Source organism: Papaver somniferum, chromosome 6 (assembly GCF_003573695.1).
Source record: "Papaver somniferum cultivar HN1 chromosome 6, ASM357369v1, whole genome shotgun sequence".
Lineage (NCBI taxonomy): Eukaryota > Viridiplantae > Streptophyta > Magnoliopsida > Ranunculales > Papaveraceae > Papaver > Papaver somniferum.
The window spans coordinates 138,898,573-138,920,194 of NC_039363.1; the positions used below are offsets into that span (position 1 = coordinate 138,898,573).

Sequence of the window (21,622 nt, forward strand, 5' to 3'; positions counted from 1 at the left end):
AAATTGGTTCACTTGTATCCCAAGAATGTTATGTGATTGATCAAATACCAAATCACATTCATGGGTTCAATCGGTTCTACCAATCACTAGGATTGGTTATACCTACATATGTAAACACTTGTGATCGGTCACACCAGTTACAAGGATCGATTCCATCTACATATGGTATTATATGTAGTCGGTCACACTAGTTACTAGGATCAATTACACCTGTTACCATGACTGGTTACCAATTACAAGGATCGGTCACACAACACTCGTGATCGGTCACACCAATTACTAGGATCGGTCACACCAATTACAAGGATCGATCATACCATCACATGGTGATTACTTAGGATTGGTTACATTAATTAATAAAAACTACTCATACCAAATCATAAGTAAGGCATTGTGATTAGTTATACCAAGATACATAACCTAAGTTAAGATCCATTCTATCATCTCACATATATTGGTCATCCAAAGATTTGTAATGAATAATTAAGCCAATAAGCCTAATGATTTCCCTTTCGATTCACGAACAAGTTCATGACTGTACTTCATTTAAACAAATGTAAAACATTGTTTCCTATGATGAAATCTTTACCATAACCCATTCACATAATCATAACGTAACAATATATACAAGATTATGTCGATGTCATATCTACAAATTTCAAAATATAAGAATTATAATTTGTAGTCTAATTCTTTAATACTATGATCATGTCACATCACTAGAGTATTATACAATATGTACAGTATATACAGCTTCGCATTTATGTTTTCAATATAGAACGACTTGAAAGATACGTTAGGAATGAAACAGTTAATATTACTAACCTCAAGCGTAAGGATGATGTCGTCATTATAGTTCGCTACTTCTTCACATTCTTCAGGTATTCGGAGTAATACATGTATGTCTCAACATTCCTAGACTTTCTAGTCTAACCTAAATGAAGTTGACTCTAGTATTTAATAAAGCGACTCTCGATGACTTTTGATACTAAAATATGAAAACTAAAATTGACATAACAACGCTTGATGAGTTCAACCGAGCTATGCTCTAACACTATTACAGCCGTCTACAACTGTATTTTTGTTGTAGTTACTCTAGTATCCTTACATGTGCTTCTCATCTAATGATTGTCTGTAAAATACCGAGTGTGTAAGGGATTTTATATACTTTGTTTGTTCCGTATCCTTTTCTTAATGAATGAATTCATGCTACTTCAAAGTGCAACTATAAAACAGGTAAAGATTATAATAAAAACATGAAGTCTTCAACTTAAAATGGTGGTTGTATGATGATGATGAGGTTAAATAAATACATTGTTGATTGATTCATGATATATGTGGTTGATATTTTAAAATGAAATTCTTTATTTGGAATTCGTGGGGGTAAAATTTTTCTATCACAAAAGAGAAATTACAAGAAAGAAGGAGACCACCAAGAGTAATAGCCAAAGAAAACAAACAGTTCGACTACATTTTGGTAGGCATCCCCTTTATTTGCATCTAAATCATATTGTGATGGAGGGATATGTTTGTTTCCCTCCACTAAAATAAAAAATCACTACTTTCTTCCTAATCATACTTTAGGTTTTCCCTTTCTCTCGAAACGCCGTTTCATCTCTCCCCCTTTCTAAGGCACACAAGTTAAAATGAAAAGCGCTAAACATCTTTTGGTTCACCAAACTGAATTTGGTTAAGCAAACGACAAAAGGGTCTTGTTGTAATTAATTTAAACGACAAAATGATCTTTATGTAATTAACCAAACGGAATATGAATTGAAGTGCAAATATTTATATTTATAGGTAATTTTAGTTAACCAAATCAAATATGGACCGAAACAAAAATTAAGAGGAACTGAAACGCTAAGCACTAACATTTATAAAAACTTAATTGAAACTTTCTTAAAAACCATTTATTTGTAAAAAATATCAATTTATAAAGATGAATTTAAGAACTTCATATCTTTTGAGTCATACGTCGGATTTTCGAAAAAAATATATATTTGGAAAGCCTTTTAAATCATCAATGTAATGAGTATTGATAATAAGGTCAAATTTTTTCTTTCTAATATATTTATGCCTCTTCTAAAAGTTTGGCATACTTTAAAGGTAAATTGTTATATTTTTATTTATTGTTTAGATGGTGTTCAAACCTTTTGATTTAAAAAGTGGTATCTCTCTCTCTCTCTCTTCTCTCCTTTCCTTTTCTCTCTTTCCTTTTCTCTCTCAAAAAAAAAACCCTAGCCTTCATTAATATCTTGCTCAGATTTGGTCCTTTTGGGACCATATCTTAGCAAGAGTTCTTTTCTTTTTAAGTTTTAGTAGTAGTTTTTTGAATAAAACTGATTTTTATATTGTTTTTTCATGTCTTTCGACATATTTCTCGTTGTTTGGAGCGAATTTTCTTCACCATTTGGGCGATTTTCTCTTCGCTTTAAGGGTGATTTATTCAAATCTTGATCGCTGGTTCGTGGCGTGTTATTCTCGATTCAAGAACATCGATGATTCAACATGGTATTTCTTTGAATTCATATTTAATCAAAGGTATTTAGGGCATCCTTCTACGTTTGGATTTGCAAGATTATGGGAAGATTACTCGTTTCTTTTAGGAGCGTTTGTTATTGAAGAAGAAGAAAAACAGATTAAATGGTCGGAATTGATTCCGGATAATACTATCATTCTTCTCTACTACATATACAGAATTTAGATACCGTTGCAGTTTAAGGCTCTTTCTCTTCGTGTTTTACATGTAATTGATATCTTTATTTGTATTAGGATTTTGATTATCTTGTATTTTGATGTTTTTGTTATTCTTGCAAGCGATAATGTAATCACGACTTTGATATGAATAAATCAAAAAATTGTAGATTGACCCAAAAAAAAAAAAAACTTTGATTCATTCACAAGTACATAGTAAAAACAATGAGTTCAGTTTTGGATTACAAAGTATAATATTAAATGCAACGCACTTGCACCCGACTTGTCTTCCCAATTACAATAAAAGAAATCTTTAAATAAAAAAACCATAAATTTCTTCTAAGAAAATTATTTTTTCTTTGTTTTGATTCCTCCGCTATACTCGAATCTTATTTTTATTCACTCAAAAATCATCTTCATATTTCTGAAATCTTACCTCTCTGTAGTGTGATCCTATATTTCTCTCCAAGAAGAAAGATATGGTTGGTCGCACATGTAATCACGTGTCTAAACTACAAGGGTGTATCGATAAATTAGCTACAGGATTTTGACCGGTTAACTTGAAAAATTGAATAATGAACATATTTTTGAATTTCTACGACATATTCTTTAAATTTGAAAGTTACATGATAGATCCTCAACTCAATTAGTGAACCCGTGGAATATTCTCAATTTTCACCTGTAAGTACTAGTCATCTTCTGAATCTGTAATTAGAATAAATTCTTTAATAAGAAACTGTAATCACAACTTAAAATATGCTAAAAAAATAGATTCTGCAATGGATTTCCTTAGATTAAAATACAAGGACGAGATAAATTAAAGGAAATATTCGAAGAAATACATTAAAAAAAACGTAAGAATAAGTAGATTGTATGTGGGTATGTACATGCGTGAGAGAGTTGTGTGAGATGTATCCTAAGTGAGATTAAACAGTTTTTATTTTGGGATTTTTAAGAAAATATCCATGTATGAAAACCTCAGTAATAAAGTGCCTAAGTTATTTTCGACTTTAATTAAGTGTCCACAATTTGACCTTTTATGTCCTGTTTTATTAAAAAAAGCGGCTAACGGTTGTTAGCGATTAGGTGACAGTCGCCCAATAAAAGTTGGAAAATTTGGTAGGTCACAGTTGTCCAGATTTGGTTACCAATAGTCCATAATTTCCATAATTCATGGTTTTCGATTCTCACTCCAACCAAATTGGAAAGCATAATCCATTAAATTTCTTCCATACACTTTCTCACCGACGTATTCTAGTTTTTCTCTGTCGTATCACGAAAATGCTAAGTAGCCCCAAGATTTTGACACCAAAATTTAACCCCGCTTATGCGTTAATTTGTATTGGTTCATTCTTTAAAAAAGGTCCCACGTTTTTCCAGGTGGGGTAAGGTGTAAAGACAAGCAATGGTGGATGTCACTGCCACATAGGGGTGTAAAAAATTCAGGTCCATGTAGCACTTTCCGTTGTATCATTCCTGTTAGCAGTTGAGGTCAGCAAACACCGGGTCCACTTCAATTATTTTGGCAGTGTAATTTAGTGGTATCTTTTGGGGCTTCCTGAACATTATAGGCTAAAAAACAACCTTGCTACAGCTGGGGCAACAGGGGTTTGTTCAGATTTGGGACATGACGTGTCACAATCTTAATGGTGAAATGGGGAATGACTCTAGCATTGGAATTGATAATGGAGCGAAGATAGGAATGATTAAAGGTCTGGATTGATTGTCTTATATCTGGCCCATGTTAATTGTCCAAGTTCTAGAGTTTTCCGCTAAAAAAACCACAGAACATAGTTCATTTCATTTGTGATCCGTGAATCATAAGAATAATCCTTGATCAATAAAAGTTCATAGCTTATAGTTCCATAGTCCATACAGACTTTTCCTGTTTTAATGCTCTGATAATCTTAACATGAATAAAGAAATCCATACTTTCATAAATCATAAAATAGTTATATTAGTTCCATCCAGAACTTTTCCAACTTTTTATTTGACACATATTATTAAGTGACATCGACGATGTTTAGTTTGTATACGTATTGATGAGTATCATGTTGGCTCCCCATTCTTTATTGTGTTTTCTCAAACACGGCATAGTCTTTGCCATCGGCAACAACCTTATAGTTTGGCGGGACAAGGTTACCCAAGTCCATCTTTGGGCCGATTTTGGTAATAATTTTAATGCCAACTGCAAGATGAAATTTAGCTTATATAAAGACAACTCTCTTTATTGATGTTTAGAAAATCTCTCAAAACTAAACACAAGCTCCAATCTTGCTCATATGATCAACCACAACTTTGGTGATCATATATATATAGAACTATGAATTTCTTTTCCTAGTCCTATTACCTTATTACATGTCTTTCCTTTTCTTAGAACTAGATGACTTCTAATTCCTTTAGGATTACATCAATTTCCTAATTTTGTCCTGACCAACTTGTTAGTGACTTCTATGTTGAAGTTAATCCAACAAATTTTCTCATCAATTTCAGCTAAATAGAGATCAGCATCTGCATCAATAATGCGCACTGAGCTAGTTGGTCTGATTCCGTTCCTGGATCTTGCTGCAGTTAGCTTAGTTATCTCCTCTTTTATGCCCCAGTCATAGAAGTGGTCATAAAACTGCACAAACAAACCATATTTAGCTTGGAAACAGTGTTTGTTGCATTATTATTCCTGTACAAACAAATATCAAGCAATCGAGTTGCTAACCACACAACACAATTACTAGAAATTCAGGATAATCTAGTGCATAACTAGCTGAACTTAGTGTATCTAACCAGAGAAAAACGAATGCAAATCGAACTTACTATGGATGGTATCCCCGGATGTGTGAGTATGTAAGCATAACCCTGAATGACTTTGTCGGATGGGAATGGGTTTTGTTTCTGAGTAGACCCTGTGTCATGATTGTCGATGAACGTTACACTCTTTCCTGGCAATGACCCGATTAATCCTGGTGGTCCTCCATTGGAGTCCTTTAGTTTATAAAAATCCCCTTGCACCGCATTTTGTAGGATGAATTTAATAGGGAAGTCGAAGGCAGTGATATCACTCTCTCCTGCTGCTTGAAGCCATTTTATTATCAAATCCTTGTTTCCATCATAGAATTCTCCGACAGCAAAGGCTGGCTTGGTATTCGCCATGTATAACTTTGTATAATCTGGAGAATACCCTTTGACGAAGTCGAATCTCCATCTGGAGAAACCAATGTCTGTCTTGGGCATTCATCCAATCCGACAGTTCTCTTTGGACTCTTGGGTTAGTATGATCAATGTCTGGGGCACCACCAAAGTCTTCACCTGTATCAGGATTGCCTGTGCCATCAGAGTACTTCGTGCCATCTTTGCAAATGTATGAAGGCCCCCAGTCGAGTCTATCATCTGAAGTTCCTCCTTCAAAGATGCACCATATTTCACGAACATCTTTTTTCTCTGCAGTTCTATGAATTATAACTATATCTGCAACTGATTGGATTCCATTATCTTTGAAAGCGTTTATTAATGACTTCAATTCATCCACACTTCCATATTTTGAGTTGAGATCATACAGACGTCCAGGCATATACCCTTCAAAAAGAAATAAATTTATTACAGAAATTATGTTAGCAAGCTTTACGTAGATATTATATCAACCTCAAATGACAAACCAAACGGTTCGCCAAATTCTCCCTACTCTACATGATAATATCTTGATATAACAAGATGTTGGTAACATCGTAGTAAAAATTTGGACCTACTTCAGGTAAAACTATGAGATATGCACAGCAAATCCCACCGACACTTCGCCATCCGTTGTGTCAATTACGTTTAAAGTACAGAGCGACATTACCTTCGGGTGCCACAGATTGTGAAGATGGTGGAAGCCAAACATGGGTAATTCCAGCACTAGCTAGATCACTAGGTGCAGAGTTCTTAAGGAAGTTGTACCACCCTCCTTCCTTTTTAGATGATTCCCAGTTGAATCCCTTTGGTATCAAAATTATAAAAATTGTTAATAACTTTTTGATAATAGCAAGAACTAACAAATGAAATGTAATAAAGACGAAAAGGTCGAGATAGTGATACCTGAAATAATATCTGAGCGCATGTTAAGGTGGGTAACAGTGATAAGGTAATGACAATAAGATTAAGCAGACTCATCTTTGCAGAAAAGAACACTAGTTTTTTTAGATGTATTCTGTTCTAACAGACCAATGGATATTTATACTGAAGAAAAAGATTTTCCTTGGCTTTAAATTTTGGTGAAAGTTTCCAAGAAAAACAGCATGAATGAGATCTTAAACGTTAGACGCAAAGCTGTTATGACTCTCAAGTCAACGATAAAAGTTGGCCAGTTTCTATTTCCAAGTCAATCAGTCAATGGGTAGTACTTAGGTCTCAGTCTATTTGTATGCTTTTTGTTCTTGGTCTAACACGGCAGAAAAAGGAAAAGGTGAAATCAATAGCATTGTCGTGTGATAAGTATCAACACATCCCTTTCAATCAGAGGCTGCTAGAAGAAAGACAAGTCCTTGCACCTGAGTGATATTTATCTTAAAGCATCGTTAACACCTTACTTATACTATAAGCAAGTCACTCAAAGAAGTAACCGTGCACGGATGGTGTTTAATATATGAAGCAACCCACTACATGTGTACATACATAGAGCATTCAGAATAAGACAGAATTATACTGAAAACTGATGAAGGAAAAGGGAAATTCATATCTGGAAAGCAGACAAAACTGCAGGGTAAATTCTAACATATTCATTTTGGACCATCAATGTGAATTTTAGTTCAGTCTATCTTCTTTCTTATAGAACTTGGAAAAAAAAAAGTGGAACAGTCAAATTGTCCAGCTTCCAGGAGGGAGGTAAACTCATGGCATTGAAATGGTTTCCCAATTTTACTTAACTTGACTACAAGGTAAAAGCTACATTACATTGATCTGGCGAACACAAAAGCCATCTCTTTCTTCAGGGTTCTTTGGTCCCTACTAGATCAGACCTGTGCAGCTTTGGTTTTCCTATGGGCAAAGATCAATCATACAGTCAGAGCTTGAATCTACCTATTCGATTTTCTCTTCTTCAAAATTGCGGCTCTCTCGAACCTGGGCCCACCAACCCACCATTTCTTGTACGCGGTCATTGAAGACTGAGCTGCATCATATACTAAAAGAGAAGGATAACTGTCGTTAGTGTGAGGTTCTGCGGGGTATATTGAAGGTAAAAGGTTGAAGATTGTTATAGTCACAAAATCTTACAGTGAGTTTCTTCTTTCGTTAGAAGTGGCAAGGACTTGGGAGCTACAGAAAATGCTGCACTATGCGCCTTGCTCAGAACTTCCTTGTACCTGCCTTTAAAAGCGTACAGGAGAAACGACCCAATGGTTCTATCGCCAATCATATTTAATTAAAAAGTACACATATTGCTCAAAAGTCTAGACTTTCCAATTAAATTTTCACCTTTTGTAGCTTCACTAACTTAATACCAAATCAAACATTTAACCCATATACTTTGCTTAAGAGCAGAGATGGCGTGTAATGGTTTATAATAAACCATTCAAGAAAAATACCAAATTGGGGACTAAAGAGAATGCGAAAAGTAGGCAGTTCAAGATTCCCTTGATGTTATGGATAGGTGGACAGAGATATACTCACACGGGTGCAACCTTGCATCCAAACTCATAGAATTAGGGGCACCGCTTTTTCAAATCCACATATGCAACATCAGCCTGTACTTGCTTTCTAGTTCTGTAATGAAATACCAGATGAAAAAGCTTATCACATCTCTTGAACACAATTCAAGAACCTTGCATTATGGTACTGGAAGCTACTCTCCTGTCAAAGGCGATATAATACCCAATGTAATAGGTCCATCGCAGAAGGATTACAGCAGAAATAATCATTCATTGGGCATTTAATCTGAGGGATTCCGATAAGGTCACATTTAAAATCCTAGACAAGGTTAGCCGGTCAAAGTTGAGTGCCCTAGGAATAGTCTTGTCACCGTGCACATTACATGTTCAAACACATATTGAAATTATGAACTTTATTTCGTGTATTCAACTACTACAACAAGCAAAAAAAATTGTTTCTTTGTACATGAACAGGAAAAGAAATTAAACAAGGGGGTTCAGATGGTTACTTTTGATTGAAGCAGGCAGGAAGATTAATTGATACTGCTTGTCTCAAGTGTAACTCTTGAGAACGCCATAAAGGAAGCTCCACTTTGGCATATTGTGCAATCTGCATTGGTACACAAGAAACCCCTCTCAAAATCTGGTCATGACATTAAGGGCTCTAGTCAAGATTATGCTCAGGAAATCAGAGGGATACACAGACATTGTTTGCTTCAGCGCCGGGATCAAGAAGTCCAACTCCATTTGCACCCACTTTGAATACAACAGAGACAAGCTACAAGAAAGATAAACAAAATTAGACTCACTGTGAGATATCTAGAACAGAAAAGCTCTAAGATGAAAAAAATACCTCATCCTCCATGATTATGTCATCCATATCATAATACTTTGACATTTCCTACTCCTCTTCAATCGTTAATACCTTAAGAAATCTCAATTTGACATAAACCCTAAATTATGGTTAAAAACCTCAATTTCAAAATTGAACTTCAACTCCAAATTAAAAAACAAAATCATAAACTAAATTAGAGATTCTAATCTCTCTCAGCAATCACATAAACAGATAGATTCACAATATTACCTTAGTTCTTCATACGAAGCTCTCGACTTTACTCGCTCTCGGCTCCGCTAAGATGCGACGTAGTTGATACTCAGAATGATAGCGTGATACTTTAAAATGAGGGCGGGAAAATTTCAAAATTAGAGCGGGATTTTTTCTTATTTTTTTTTCAGAAAAGGGACGCACGCTTTTGTTCTAAAGCAAAACCTATATAGAAATAAGAATAATGCTCTGAAAAGTCTTAACATTATTAGAGAAAGAAACAGAAACTAATACTTTCATATACCATAAAATAGTTGATTAAGTTTCATATAATAAGTTACCAGTTACAGTTAACTAAAGTACTATTCTCTAGTGACTCACTTAGTTTTCTCATTCGAACTTCTTGTTCGATACACTATTTAGTAACATCAAAGATGTCTAGTTAGTACAGTGTCAACGAGTACCCATGTGCGCGGCTCATTCTTTACTGTGTTTTCTCAAACACGGCATAGTCTTTACCATGGGCAACAACCTTGAAGTTTGGTGGGACAAGGGAACCCAAGTCCAGCTTTGGGCCAATCTTGGTAATAATTTTCTCATCAATTTCAGCTAAATAGAGATCAGCTTCTGCAGCAATAATGCGCACTGAGCTAGTTGGTTTGATTCCATTCCTGAACCTTACTGCAGTTAGCTTAATTACTTCCTCTTTAATGCCCCAGTCATAGAAATGGTCATAGAACTGCACAAACAAAACCACATTTAGAGTTGCTAACCACACAACCCCAATTACTTGAAATTCAGGAAAATCTAATGCATAACTAGCTGAACTTAGTGTATCTAACCAGAGAAAAACGAACGCAAATCGAACTTACTATGGATGGTATCCCCGGATGTGTGAGTATATAAGCATAACCCTGGATGACTTTGTCGGATGGGAATGGGTTTTGTTTCTGAGCAGACCCTGTGTCATGATTGTCCATAAATGTTACACTTTTTCCTGGCAATGACCCGATCAATCCTGGCGGTTTTCCATAGGAATCCTTTAGTTTTGACAAATTCCCTTGTACCGCGTTTTGAAGGATGAATTTAGTAGGGAAGTCGAAGGCAGTGATATTACTCTTTCCTACTGCTTGAAGCCATTTTATTATCAAATCCTTGTTTCCATCATAGAATTCTCCGACAGCAAAGGCTGGCTTGGTATTCTCCATATATAACTTCATATAATCTGGAGAATACCCTTTGACAAAGTCGAATCTCCATCCAGAGAAACCGATGTCTGTCTTGAGCCAATTCATCCAATCTGACAGTTCTCTTTGGACTCTTGGGTTAGTATGATCAATGTCTGGTGCAGGAGTAAAGGGCTCACCTGTGTCAGGATTGCCAGAACCATCAGAGTACTCGGTGTCATCTTTGCAAATGTAAGAAGGTCCCCAGTCGAGTCTATCATCTGAAGTGCCACCTTCAAAGATACACCATATTCCTCGACCATCTTGCTTCGCTGCAGTTCTATGATTTATAACTATGTCTGCAACTGACTTAATTCCTTTATCTTTGAAAGCCCTTATTAATGACTTCAATTCGTCCACACTTCCATATTTTGAGTTAAGATCATACAAACGTCCAGGCATATACCCTTCAAAAGGAAAGTTTATTGCAAAATTTATGTCAGCAAACGATATGTACTTAGATTTCAAATCTGTAAACCTATCAACCTCAAATGAAACAGTTCGCCATGTTCTCCCTATTCTACATGATAATATCTTCGTATAACACGAAGTTAGTAACATTGTAGCTATCGCCAAAAGCCATCAGTAAAAAAATGAATCTACTTCAGTGAAAAAGCACTAGCTACAGATTGTGAAGAAGGTGGAAGCCAAATATGTGTGATTCCAGCACTAGCTAGATCACTAGGTGCAGAGTTTTTGAGGAAGTTATACCACCCTCCTTCCTTACTAGAGGACTCCCAATTGAATCCCTTTTGGTACCAAATTTATAAAAATTGTTAATAATTTGATAGCAGCAAGAACTGACAGAAAGCAAACTATATTAAAAAATTGTTAAAATAAAGACTGGGAGGTTGAGATAGTGAGATATACCTGAAACAATATTTGAGCAGAAGTGATAAGGTAATGACGATGAGATTAAGAAGAAAGCAAACCTGGTTTTTCAAGTGTATTCTATTCTAGCAATCCGGTGGGTATTTTATACTGAGAAAACAAAGAAGAAAAAGATTTTGCATTCAATTTTGATGATAGTATCTTTTTGAATTGAATGGGTAATACGATAAGGACAAGAGGAATGATAATCATCTAACAATTCAACTGTGGATATTCGAACTGATCCCTATAATTGTTACCGAAATATACGCAACATCCATTTTTCACATTACTGTGGAGGAGCTGATTATGGGACTGGAATAGTGGTTTCAGGCAAGAATCATCCTTACCGGCCTACCTGGCACTTTTTGGATATGAATGTCACGTGGTACATGGCCAACAATGTGGGAAAACTTTAATTTTACAATTCCTGATCTTAACTAAGTGCATTTAGTGTGAGTGTTTATTTTGATTTCTTCTCGAATCTTTCTTTTTAATGGTGAAAGGGAAGAATTTTCAAAGACCGGTCCGGCGGTGTGTCCCGACAAGGGAAAACAAGACATCTATGGTTCGGCGGTTTGCGGGTGTTAAAGTATGGGTCCCATCCCTTTCTCTCTCATATTCCTATCATTATGGATGGTTTGTGGGATCCAACTCGCGGGATATGAATCATTTCCGATAAGCCACCGAGAACTTTTCAAGAAAAGCAAGCAGCATGAACGAGGAGATAAACGTTGAACGCAAAGCTGTTAGGCCTCTCAGTCAACAATACTTATAAGGGGTGTTCTAAAGTTAGGTAAATACACATTTATTTTTTATTTTAATTTAAATTAAAACTAACCTAATAACTATATAAATCTAATCATATACATCTAATCTAAATGAATCTATTATCAAAATCAAACTCAAAAACAAAAATAGGAGGGGAATCGAAATTTTTTAGTTTTGAAAAAAAAATATTCTCTTCTTCTTCTCTCTTTCCTTGACGTTCCTCGTTCGATTGAAAATTATTCTTTTCTCATGTTATTCACTTCTTCCCCATTACTTTTAATTGAATAGATATCATCAAAATAAGGTTCATATGGAAGTTACAGTGCTTTGTTCGGTTAGGACGCGTTTCACAAAAATCCTAGTTTCTTAACCGAACTTCCTGAAAGGAAGAACACGAAGAACAGTGCGGTTCAATAGGATTTAAAATTAGGTTACCAAACTGCGAGTTCGGTTGGTTCGCAAAAGTTTCTAAAACTATCTAGTAACCGAACTCTACCCATATTACAAAAAGAAAAAAAAATCCAATGTAACCGAACTGTGTTATTTTTCCCACTATGTTGAGTTCTCATTCAACCGAACTTTTCCTACTTTGTTCGGTTGGTTCGCAAAAAATTCTAAAACTAATTAGTAATCGAACTCTACCCATAATACAAAAAAAAAAAAAAATGTAACCGAACTGTGTTATTTTTCCCACTATGTTGAGTTATGATTTAACCGAACTTGTCCCACTATGTTCGGTTTGTTCGCAAAAAATTTTGACAAACCGAACTCTTCACTAATTGCATACATGTGGAGTTCGGTTAGATATGTTGTTACGTTAAAGTTTGCGAACCAACCGAACATGACTCTGTAAATCCTGTAAACAAAGTTCGGTAACATGTCTCTTAACCGAACGACTAAAAACCTCCATTAAAGCGCGAGTTCGGTAACCTGCGTGTTTGGAAAAAGTAACCGAACTACACTTTCATATGAGTTCGGTAACCTGTTCTTCACATAAGGTAACCGAACAAGCCCAAATCTACTCCAAAAATTTACATTCTTTTGAAAATTTGGAGCAATTCAACCAATATTAACTAAGTTTGAAGCATACCTGGGTACCCAAATACTCTTCCTCTGATTGTGGTTGGTAAAATCCATCGTTTTCCATGTTTTCCTTCTTCATCTTCTTTAACTTTACTCTTTCAATAATTCTACTTCTTTTTAAAAAAAAACCATCTGATTTTTTAATGTCACTAATTATCTTTAACTTAATCATTACACTAACTATTATTAATACTAACTAATCATTCCCAAAATTAATTAGGAGGGTAATTTAGGTATTAATATAAATATCTAGATAAGGGATGACCTAGATTTACTTCTAATGTCTTACCCAAAATAAAACAATGGTCCCACAAAAAAACCATGGTCCCCAGAAAATCGTTCTTCTTATATATAATACGAACCTGTTTTGAGGCGGACCAAAATATTTTTGAGGCATACCCAAGTTATCAGCCGAACCACCATGGTCCCCAAAAAATCATTCTTTTTATATATAATACGAAACCTGTTTTGAGGCGGACCAAATATTTTTGAGGCATACTCAAGTTATCAGACGAACCTATGTTTTTCCTAGGTTCGGCTATAACTTTCATCCGAAAGTATGCCTCAAAACATTTTGGTCTGCCTCAAAACACGTTTCTATAATACACTTAACACGGCAGGGAGGAAAAAAAGAAAAAAGAAGCTGCAATCAATGGCACTGCAGCGTCGTGTGAAAAGAACCTACGCATCCTTTCAAAAGACCTAAAGACCCACGAAAATGTGTGGTCTATAGTGGATGGTGAAATAGGATATGAAATTATCACTCATTATCTAGCGCCCTAGTACATGGCAGTTGTAAAGTTTTCCAGAACAAACACCTCTGAAGAAGACTGTACTAAAATGAAAATCTGACTCAAGTTGATTTCTCATTCATTTCTTTGAAGAAGTTGATACCACTCAATGAAGCAGAAGAAAAATTAACAGAAACCAGAGGAGAAAAAATGATGAGATAAAAATTTATACAACATATCTAGTATACAATGAATGAAGATGGTGATCGAGCATGAATATACTGGATGGCCCTATGGTCAGTTACATTTTCTGGACTAGCAAAAGGATATCAAATGAAAAATTTAGAATTATCTACGAACCCCCACGTGATTTTCACTAGGTCAAGCAAAATTCGATCCAGATTGGTGCCATGAACAGGAGAATGATGTAAACATCCACTAGGAAACATCAATTCCATCTTTCAAATTATCATCACCTTACTAGTCATCGTCTGAATCTGTATTTAGAATGAATACAATTATAAGAAACTGTAATCCCGACTTACCATATGCTAGGAAGCAGATTCTTCAGTGGATTGATAAAATAAAGGAAAACTTCGATAATATGCATAAGAGAACAGTGGCGCAAAGTGCAAAAGTTTAGAACGTATTTACCTGATCGAATATCTTCTCCAACTTTTCCCCTATTTTTCAACTGTCTCCTGATCATCGAATATATGAGAATCCACCAGTATATGTGGAAATTAAGTAGAGTCAATAGCATTGTATTGAAGAAATAGTACAAGAATGTATGATAAGCCTCTGACAGCTTCAAGACCTCAATGAGATTGTAGCTGGGGAGATGCCAATAGAGAAAGAAGGTAAGCATAAGAGATATAATACAATTTGGACCCAAAAAGATCAAAGCACATTGTGGCAGGGACCAACCTGGAACATCTGATCACCCAAAATGGAAAAAATACCAGCCGCAGAATGACCCATGAGACTGCAAAGAAACCAAATATGACGCTAGCTGCAAATTCGTTTTCAGAATATTTAAAGACTTTAGCAGCTTCCATGAATACATCACATGCGTCATGCAGGGCAACAACAATCAAACCGATCCGGAAGAAACTACAACACAAGTAAATAGCATGTTACTTTTCAATTCACCAGAGTACATTATGGCACATAATTCCCAATACCAATAACAAATACTACATGGCACATCTAAATGACACAGCAAAGTTGAGAGTAGCATGCATGAGTAAAAATATGGTGTCGGACTGTCGGTTGTAGAACATAATTGTTGTAAATCTATGGTTATTATAATAAAATATGAGTTAAGTCCACGGTTATGGACTTGACAAATTTAATATACCTTGTAAAGTATGAGAACCCAATTAGAAACACAGTCACAATATGATGAGACATCATTATGGAGAAATCTTTCCGGCGAGTTTCCCATGTCAGGAGTGCGGCGATACTGTATAGGTAAAATCCACATTGGCACATGTACAAAAGCGTAAAAGGAAGCCTGCAGAGAACACAATTAATCCAAGTAAGCATATGTCAACATTAAATCGGTGCATAGAAAAACATGCCAGATGAGTGCAAAACTTGATTAAGTTGAAGCATCAACTCCTGATGGTCAGAGTAACTTTCAGTATTAAATGGTTAGTGGTTACACAGATAAAGGGAAGGATACAGAATTGCTTATACGATTTTGCTATTTCTCAATTTTGTCTAATATTTCTTATTAGCTTAGGCACATAGTCACATACAGATTGTCAATTTTCCAAACAAATTCCAACAAAGCATATAACCTAGTAAAAGTAAAACCAATGGCTGGAAAGTACACTAGGTTGCCATTCATTTAATTGCCGGTAATACGGAATTCACAAAAATGACAAGAAACTCGCGTTAGAGTCCCAAAGTATAAACATGCAGAACAAATACTCCTAAAGCATCAGCCTTATGGAGTTGAAAACATCTGAGCAAATTACCCTGACGACAGCAACACAATACCTAATTCCACTAAACGTGTATTTTCTACCAGATATCTGCAGCATTCCTATGTAAGCAACATTACTCATCATCAGCGACAGCAAGTACAGCCTACATGACACACAGTTTCCATCTAGAAGACGTCTCTTCTTACTCCTGAACAAACCCAAACCCAAATACTCTAGTTTTGAAAATATTAAAGATAGTTGTTATCTAGTCTAGTTAATAACTTGTAACAAGGGGTTCAAAAATAAGGATTAATTCCTATAGAAATCAAAAGACAACGGAAAACTCACTTGAGCTCTTGATTAGGCCAGCCTTTGAAGTATTGATTTATATCCCTGGACCATGGTTCGTGGTAGATAACAGTAAGAAGACAAGCTTGAACAGTACCATAATATGTTAGCTTCCACATAGACTCTGAACATTTTGCAACTTTTCTCTTTATAGACTTTGTCATCTTTAATGGAACAATTCCATCACTTAATAACCATTTTGCAAATTTCTGTTGAAAAATAAAAACCAGATCAACATTCTGAGAGTAAGCCACATCATAGTGTCAGAACCAACCACACAGAAGGGCACAAATTTCAAGATTCAAGAAGCACTAAAACATCAATAAACAAAATCCTCCTGATGGCTCAAATTGAACATGGGAAAGTCACAGATTTCAAGATTCACTAAAACATTGCAAAATCAAGGAAAGAAACTGAAAATTGAGACCAAGGTTAGGTTAATTACTTGGAAAAGGAATGCATCTAGGAAGAAATGAGCAGCAATAAAGAAGATGGCGAAAAAGATAGCAATGGAGAAATGTTTAACTTCAGGTACGCCATCACGACTCCAGATCGAGTCCATTAGGAAGAAAATCAATCCAGGAGAGCTATAATAATAACAAATTTCATCTAATCAATAGACAATAGACAAAATCATCATCATTCAATCATGAAATCAGAAGAGATCTTGTTGACCTAAACTGCATTCACCTCCCCACGCTTTTTCCGTTATACAGCAACAGAGAAAAAGAGAGAGAGAAAAGAAAGAAAGAAAGAAAGAAAGATTTCTTGTTCCTGTGTTTGTTTTTGTTAATGGGTGGTGAGATTCGCGAGAGTGAGAAACGAGGAATGGATGATGGGGGGAAGAAGAGGAGAGAGACGGAGAGGATCTTATTTGTTGTGTATGTATTAAAGAATGGGAATGGTTTGTTTCGTTATTTTATTTGTTTCTGCAACAACCAACCACGCGCTCAGAGTGTCCACAATGGACGACTAAACCCAAATATAGTGTCCAGTGGATAGGCGTAGTGGGACGGACCATCGATCAAAATTTGATCAAAGACTAAAATCCAGACCAAATTTGGTCGGGGATCAAGACCAAATCCAAATATAGTCGGGCGTTTATATAATGTCCGCCTACCCAACGGGCGTAGGTATAATGTCCGCTAGTAGCCGCGCGTTCGTAAAGTTAATGCCTGATGCAGGGCGTTGGTATACCTTACGTCTGGATGGAGCGTTGGTATAATGTCCGCCTGGATGGGGCGTACATAAAGTTAACGCCCCTTAGTTGGGCGTTGATATTCTTTGAGTTGAAGACCAGGCGTTGATATACTTTGGACCAAAATGAGATACATCACATGGGGCGGGCTTTATACCTCCGCCCCATTTTTTTTTCTTTTCTTTTTTTTTATTTTTGTTTGAATTCAGTGGGACGTAATCTTTATTAACGCCTGATTTCAGGCGTAATCTTTACAAACGCCCCATTTCAGGCGTTATCTTTACCGACGCCTGATTCCAGGCGTAAACTTTACCAACGCTCGATGTCCAGGCGAACTTTATATCAACGCGCGACCAAACTTACTCTTCTTCCTCTACGCCACACGACGAACTAAACCCAAATTTGATCTTTTTTTTTAGTCTTTGGTCTTTGATTTTGGTCGCACCACTGCAGTTGCTCTCAACGAGCACAATCAATCCCTAAATACTACTGCAAGTCTCATGATCTCATGTGACGACTCATGTCTTAATGTTTAAGTATGTCTTGATTACGCTTCTTCAAGTGCGTTTTAGTGCTTTCTTTACAGACGGGTAACATATACTGACGGTCTGTGAAAGAATTATTATTTTTTAACGGGCTCTTTCGAAGGTAGCTTGCGAATATGCGAATTTCTCCCAGTTAGGACTCTTGATTCCGAATTGTAATAAAACACAGCTATACGGTAGCTCCGACCTCCTAGGGCTGGGTGAGAAGAGTCTTGCAGTTTGCTCTCTAGAGCTAACTTCGAGAAGACTGAACTCACGAAAGCTCCTTTTTTTTTTTTTTTCTTTCTTCCTTTTCAATAACTCGGAAGGTTCAACGGCATGTCTTCTAGACTCTTCAATGCAATTGGTAGGGACTAGAGAGGTTGGAAAAGTCATCTTCTAATGTGTAAGATGCAGGCCTTCGAGAAGGATGTTTGGATACAAACCTTCGAGAAGGACCCGCAGTTTGCTAGCAAATTTTGAACGGCTAGTTCAATTTGAACATTATTTTGGACAAATCCAGGAGCACGGCATGGAACTCAATCTGACGGGTTTTACAAGTAAAAGAACAAGATGCAACTCTTTTTTCTCTTGTGCTACGCGCTCTCCGACAAGAGAAGACCAAAACCAAGCATAAGACTGTCTAGGAGTGGGAGGATAGCAGTTCAGAGACCATTATAAAGACCAAAACCAAGCATAAGACTTCAGAGACCATTATAAAGTTTGTAAAAATGACACAGAAATTTAAACAAATTTGGAGGCCATTACATACATTTATATCAAACACTAATTCCGGATCGTATAATTACAGTACAAAAGAGATTTCAATTAAACATAACTAAATCCAAGTAAGTTAAGGTTACAGTAGTCCTTTTTAAGAGGAAACCAACATGTTAACGCCCATAATTGGTCTTCCCCATCATCCTGATAAACTCCTCCGAATTGACTTCGTGATCACCTAAAAATTTCAGCCAAATGTTTTAGGAGCTTGAAAACACTTATTATGATGTAGCAACGAAAGAATAAAACCTAATACTGCTGCTGCATTCATGAGAGAGACCAAACAGTGTTTCTTGAACATTCACAACACGGACAAGGTTAATAATCTACTGTTTGAATTGATCATTATGAGCTCCAGCAGACAGCTTATTTCAACACATGAAAGGATATGACTTGGAAAAGAAGACTTACCCTGTAACATGATCCATGAATTGCAAAGGATGGAATTAGGTCTGAAGCTAGCTAAATCTAAAGGCTATTCTAAGGTGCATGTTTGTACAAACTGTACAGCAGTATGCAATCTCTCAAGTCTCAACAAAAGGACCTAGTCCAATGTGGAAATATTTTACACTTTTTACATCTGGCGAACGATTTATATATATTACATGTGTATAGAGAACAAATCAGGCTGCTGATCAGTTAGCAGGCAATCATCTGAATGAGGTCTAGTGATCGATCCTGGTAGTTTTAGCAAGGATTTCAAAGATTTTTTCAAGAGGATGGAGTCCTTGAGACTTATTATAGAGTGTCATTTCTTGTCTGATTTTTTTGACCCTAAAGCTGGGTTACTAACCCCGTGGGTGGTTCAAGGTAAAAGACATGGCCTAGTTTAAGATGCAATACGAGGCGGTGAACATAGAACTTATTTAAGGATATGATCATCTGAAGGAAGAATGCATGAGAAGGATACCTATCTCAACAAATCCAACTAAATGGGCACTTGATCCACCCAAAAAAAACAAAAATATGCGAAAAATCGCTGAGCCCTTCCCCCTCAACAATGCAGAAGTAGACAATATAAGGAAACAGATTAGAAATGCTAGGTGGATGACTCACCATCTTTGTCTGCTTCGTCAATCATCTGCTGAATCTCCCTGTCAGTGAAGCTTTCACCCAAATCCTTTGCAATTCTTTGAATGTCTGAAGCAGATATTTTTCCCTGAATTCAGATGATAGGAGAGTTAGCTTCAAACAAAAGGTAACCAGGTAACATCAAGAGAAATGGACGCACATTCTCATCTTGGTCAATGATCCGGAAAGCTTTCATGAGCTCCTCCTTTGTATCCCTTTCACCCATCTTGTCAGTCATCATATGAACAAATTCATCGAAATCAATGGCACCACTCCCATCCTTGTCTACATCCGCTATCATTTGAGTGATTTGCTGGAACAGAATAATATTACAACTTAAAATGAGAACTGAAGTTTTATAGCGACTTCAGTAAAATCAGCAAAACCAGCATCAGTAAGATTAACAGAATAATTTCTTAACCAAAAACAAGCAACACCCAAGTATGGTTGGATTGGAGTCAACCAATGGCAACTACAGGATGGTGAAAAGACCATATAATCCAAGGATAGACCAGCATTGGGGGTGGGGGGTGGGGGGGGGGGGGTTGTATGAGGAGGATGACAAGCGATTGAGGGATACCTCTTCTGTCATTTCGAATCCCAACGCTCTGTAAATCAATCATTTAAGCATTTGTATCAGCATTATCCGTCAAATTGAAAGAGTATTACTTCGTTAATAAATAGAGAGCAAGGAAAACATACCTCATGGCAACGTTAAGCTCCTTGGCATCAATAGTACCTTTGGTGGGTCGAACAAAACAATGATCAGTTTACCGATTCAAATTAACAGAAAATCCATTAGAGGATAGGGATCAATCATACATACCAGACCCATCTGTATCAAATAGCTCAAATGCTTCCCTTATCTCCTGCCTCTTTTGTTGTGACAACCCATGTTGACGACCTCTAGGTTTATCTTTCCTCATAGACACCCCTCTATAAAGTGTTGACTGCTACGAATAAAATCCATCAAATTCATAAACACATTACTAGTTGCAAGTTAAAATTCCGATTATTCAACATATAAACACATCAAGTTTAGAAGGTCATAATCGATCATCTGGGTTTTGGGGTCTTCGGTTCTGAGGGTTTTGGTGACTCGCAGTATGAATGAATCAATTCCCATGAAATTACAACATACAATCAGATATGAACAAATACTACGCTATTCGAAAACTGAGTTAAGAGATCCATATAAAAAGAGGGGGGTAAATCATGAAAATGAGCAGATCTCTAGCGACCTAACAGGAATTTAAGCCATCAATATTAATCGATTTGAAATTGAAAATCAAAATTAAATAGCATAAATCAAAATAAACTTACCATCGTTTTCTGATTTGAATTATCGAATGTTTGTTGCTCTCTCTCTCTCTCTGTGTTTCTCCTCTTCGGTTCTTCCCGAGTCTTCTTCGCTGACCTTTCTATGTTTGTGTTTTATTTTACGTTTTCTTAACTCAAAAGAACGTTTTAGTTTTTTCGGTCATTATAATTTAGCATGGGAGCCGATTAAATTGTCCAAAATATGGACGGGAACTTAAAAGCATGAGGGGCAAAAAATCCTATGTTGCTTTTTTATTTAGGTTGAGTTTGGTAATGCTTTTATTTTTTTAAAAACACTTTCAAAATCTATATATGTCAATAATTTTTGAAATTAGTGTTTGGTAAAAAAGAATAAAAGCGCTTTTTAGCCAAAGCATTTCCCAAATTCCTCAAGTTTTAAAAGCCGGGG

General features: G+C 36.2%; 3 protein-coding genes and 2 pseudogenes across 6 annotated transcripts; all 5 read right to left on the bottom strand.

The window, feature by feature from the left end:
• Positions 1–5,059: 5,059 nt before the first annotated feature.
• On the bottom strand, positions 5,060–6,857 carry LOC113289504 (annotated as a pseudogene).
• Positions 6,858–7,733: 876 nt separating this feature from the next.
• On the bottom strand, positions 7,734–9,542 carry LOC113289507 (annotated as a pseudogene).
• A 114-nt stretch (positions 9,543–9,656) lies between these two features.
• Positions 9,657–11,865, bottom strand: LOC113289505 (alpha-amylase-like). 2 transcript variants are annotated; one of them, XM_026538770.1, is made up of 3 exons: positions 11,454–11,862; positions 10,230–10,990; positions 9,657–10,096 (listed from the first exon to the last, which is right to left on the bottom strand). In XM_026538770.1, exons 2-3 carry the CDS (start codon positions 10,983–10,985, stop codon positions 9,842–9,844), a joined length of 1,011 nt encoding a protein of 336 aa, XP_026394555.1. In that variant the 5' UTR covers positions 10,986–10,990; positions 11,454–11,862; the 3' UTR covers positions 9,657–9,841. The 2 variants fall into 2 exon arrangements, with proteins under 2 accessions (XP_026394555.1, XP_026394554.1); XM_026538769.1 differs by having other exon boundaries at positions 10,230–11,865.
• Positions 11,866–14,143: 2,278 nt separating this feature from the next.
• Positions 14,144–17,193, bottom strand: LOC113289506 (LAG1 longevity assurance homolog 2-like). Of its 2 annotated transcripts, none has more exons than XM_026538773.1 (7): positions 17,011–17,193; positions 16,766–16,907; positions 16,321–16,529; positions 15,399–15,554; positions 14,966–15,151; positions 14,693–14,871; positions 14,144–14,535 (listed from the first exon to the last, which is right to left on the bottom strand). In XM_026538773.1, exons 2-7 carry the CDS (start codon positions 16,880–16,882, stop codon positions 14,519–14,521), a joined length of 864 nt encoding a protein of 287 aa, XP_026394558.1. In that variant the 5' UTR covers positions 16,883–16,907; positions 17,011–17,193; the 3' UTR covers positions 14,144–14,518. The 2 variants fall into 2 exon arrangements, with proteins under 2 accessions (XP_026394558.1, XP_026394557.1); XM_026538772.1 differs by having other exon boundaries at positions 16,996–17,193.
• A 1,566-nt stretch (positions 17,194–18,759) lies between these two features.
• Positions 18,760–21,364, bottom strand: LOC113289508 (caltractin-like). 2 transcript variants are annotated; one of them, XM_026538775.1, is made up of 7 exons: positions 21,217–21,364; positions 20,720–20,843; positions 20,596–20,632; positions 20,474–20,501; positions 20,054–20,206; positions 19,879–19,981; positions 18,760–19,000 (listed from the first exon to the last, which is right to left on the bottom strand). In XM_026538775.1, exons 1-7 carry the CDS (start codon positions 21,217–21,219, stop codon positions 18,936–18,938), a joined length of 513 nt encoding a protein of 170 aa, XP_026394560.1. In that variant the 5' UTR covers positions 21,220–21,364; the 3' UTR covers positions 18,760–18,935. The 2 variants fall into 2 exon arrangements, with proteins under 2 accessions (XP_026394560.1, XP_026394559.1); XM_026538774.1 differs by having other exon boundaries at positions 20,720–20,846; positions 21,217–21,334.
• Positions 21,365–21,622: the final 258 nt, after the last annotated feature.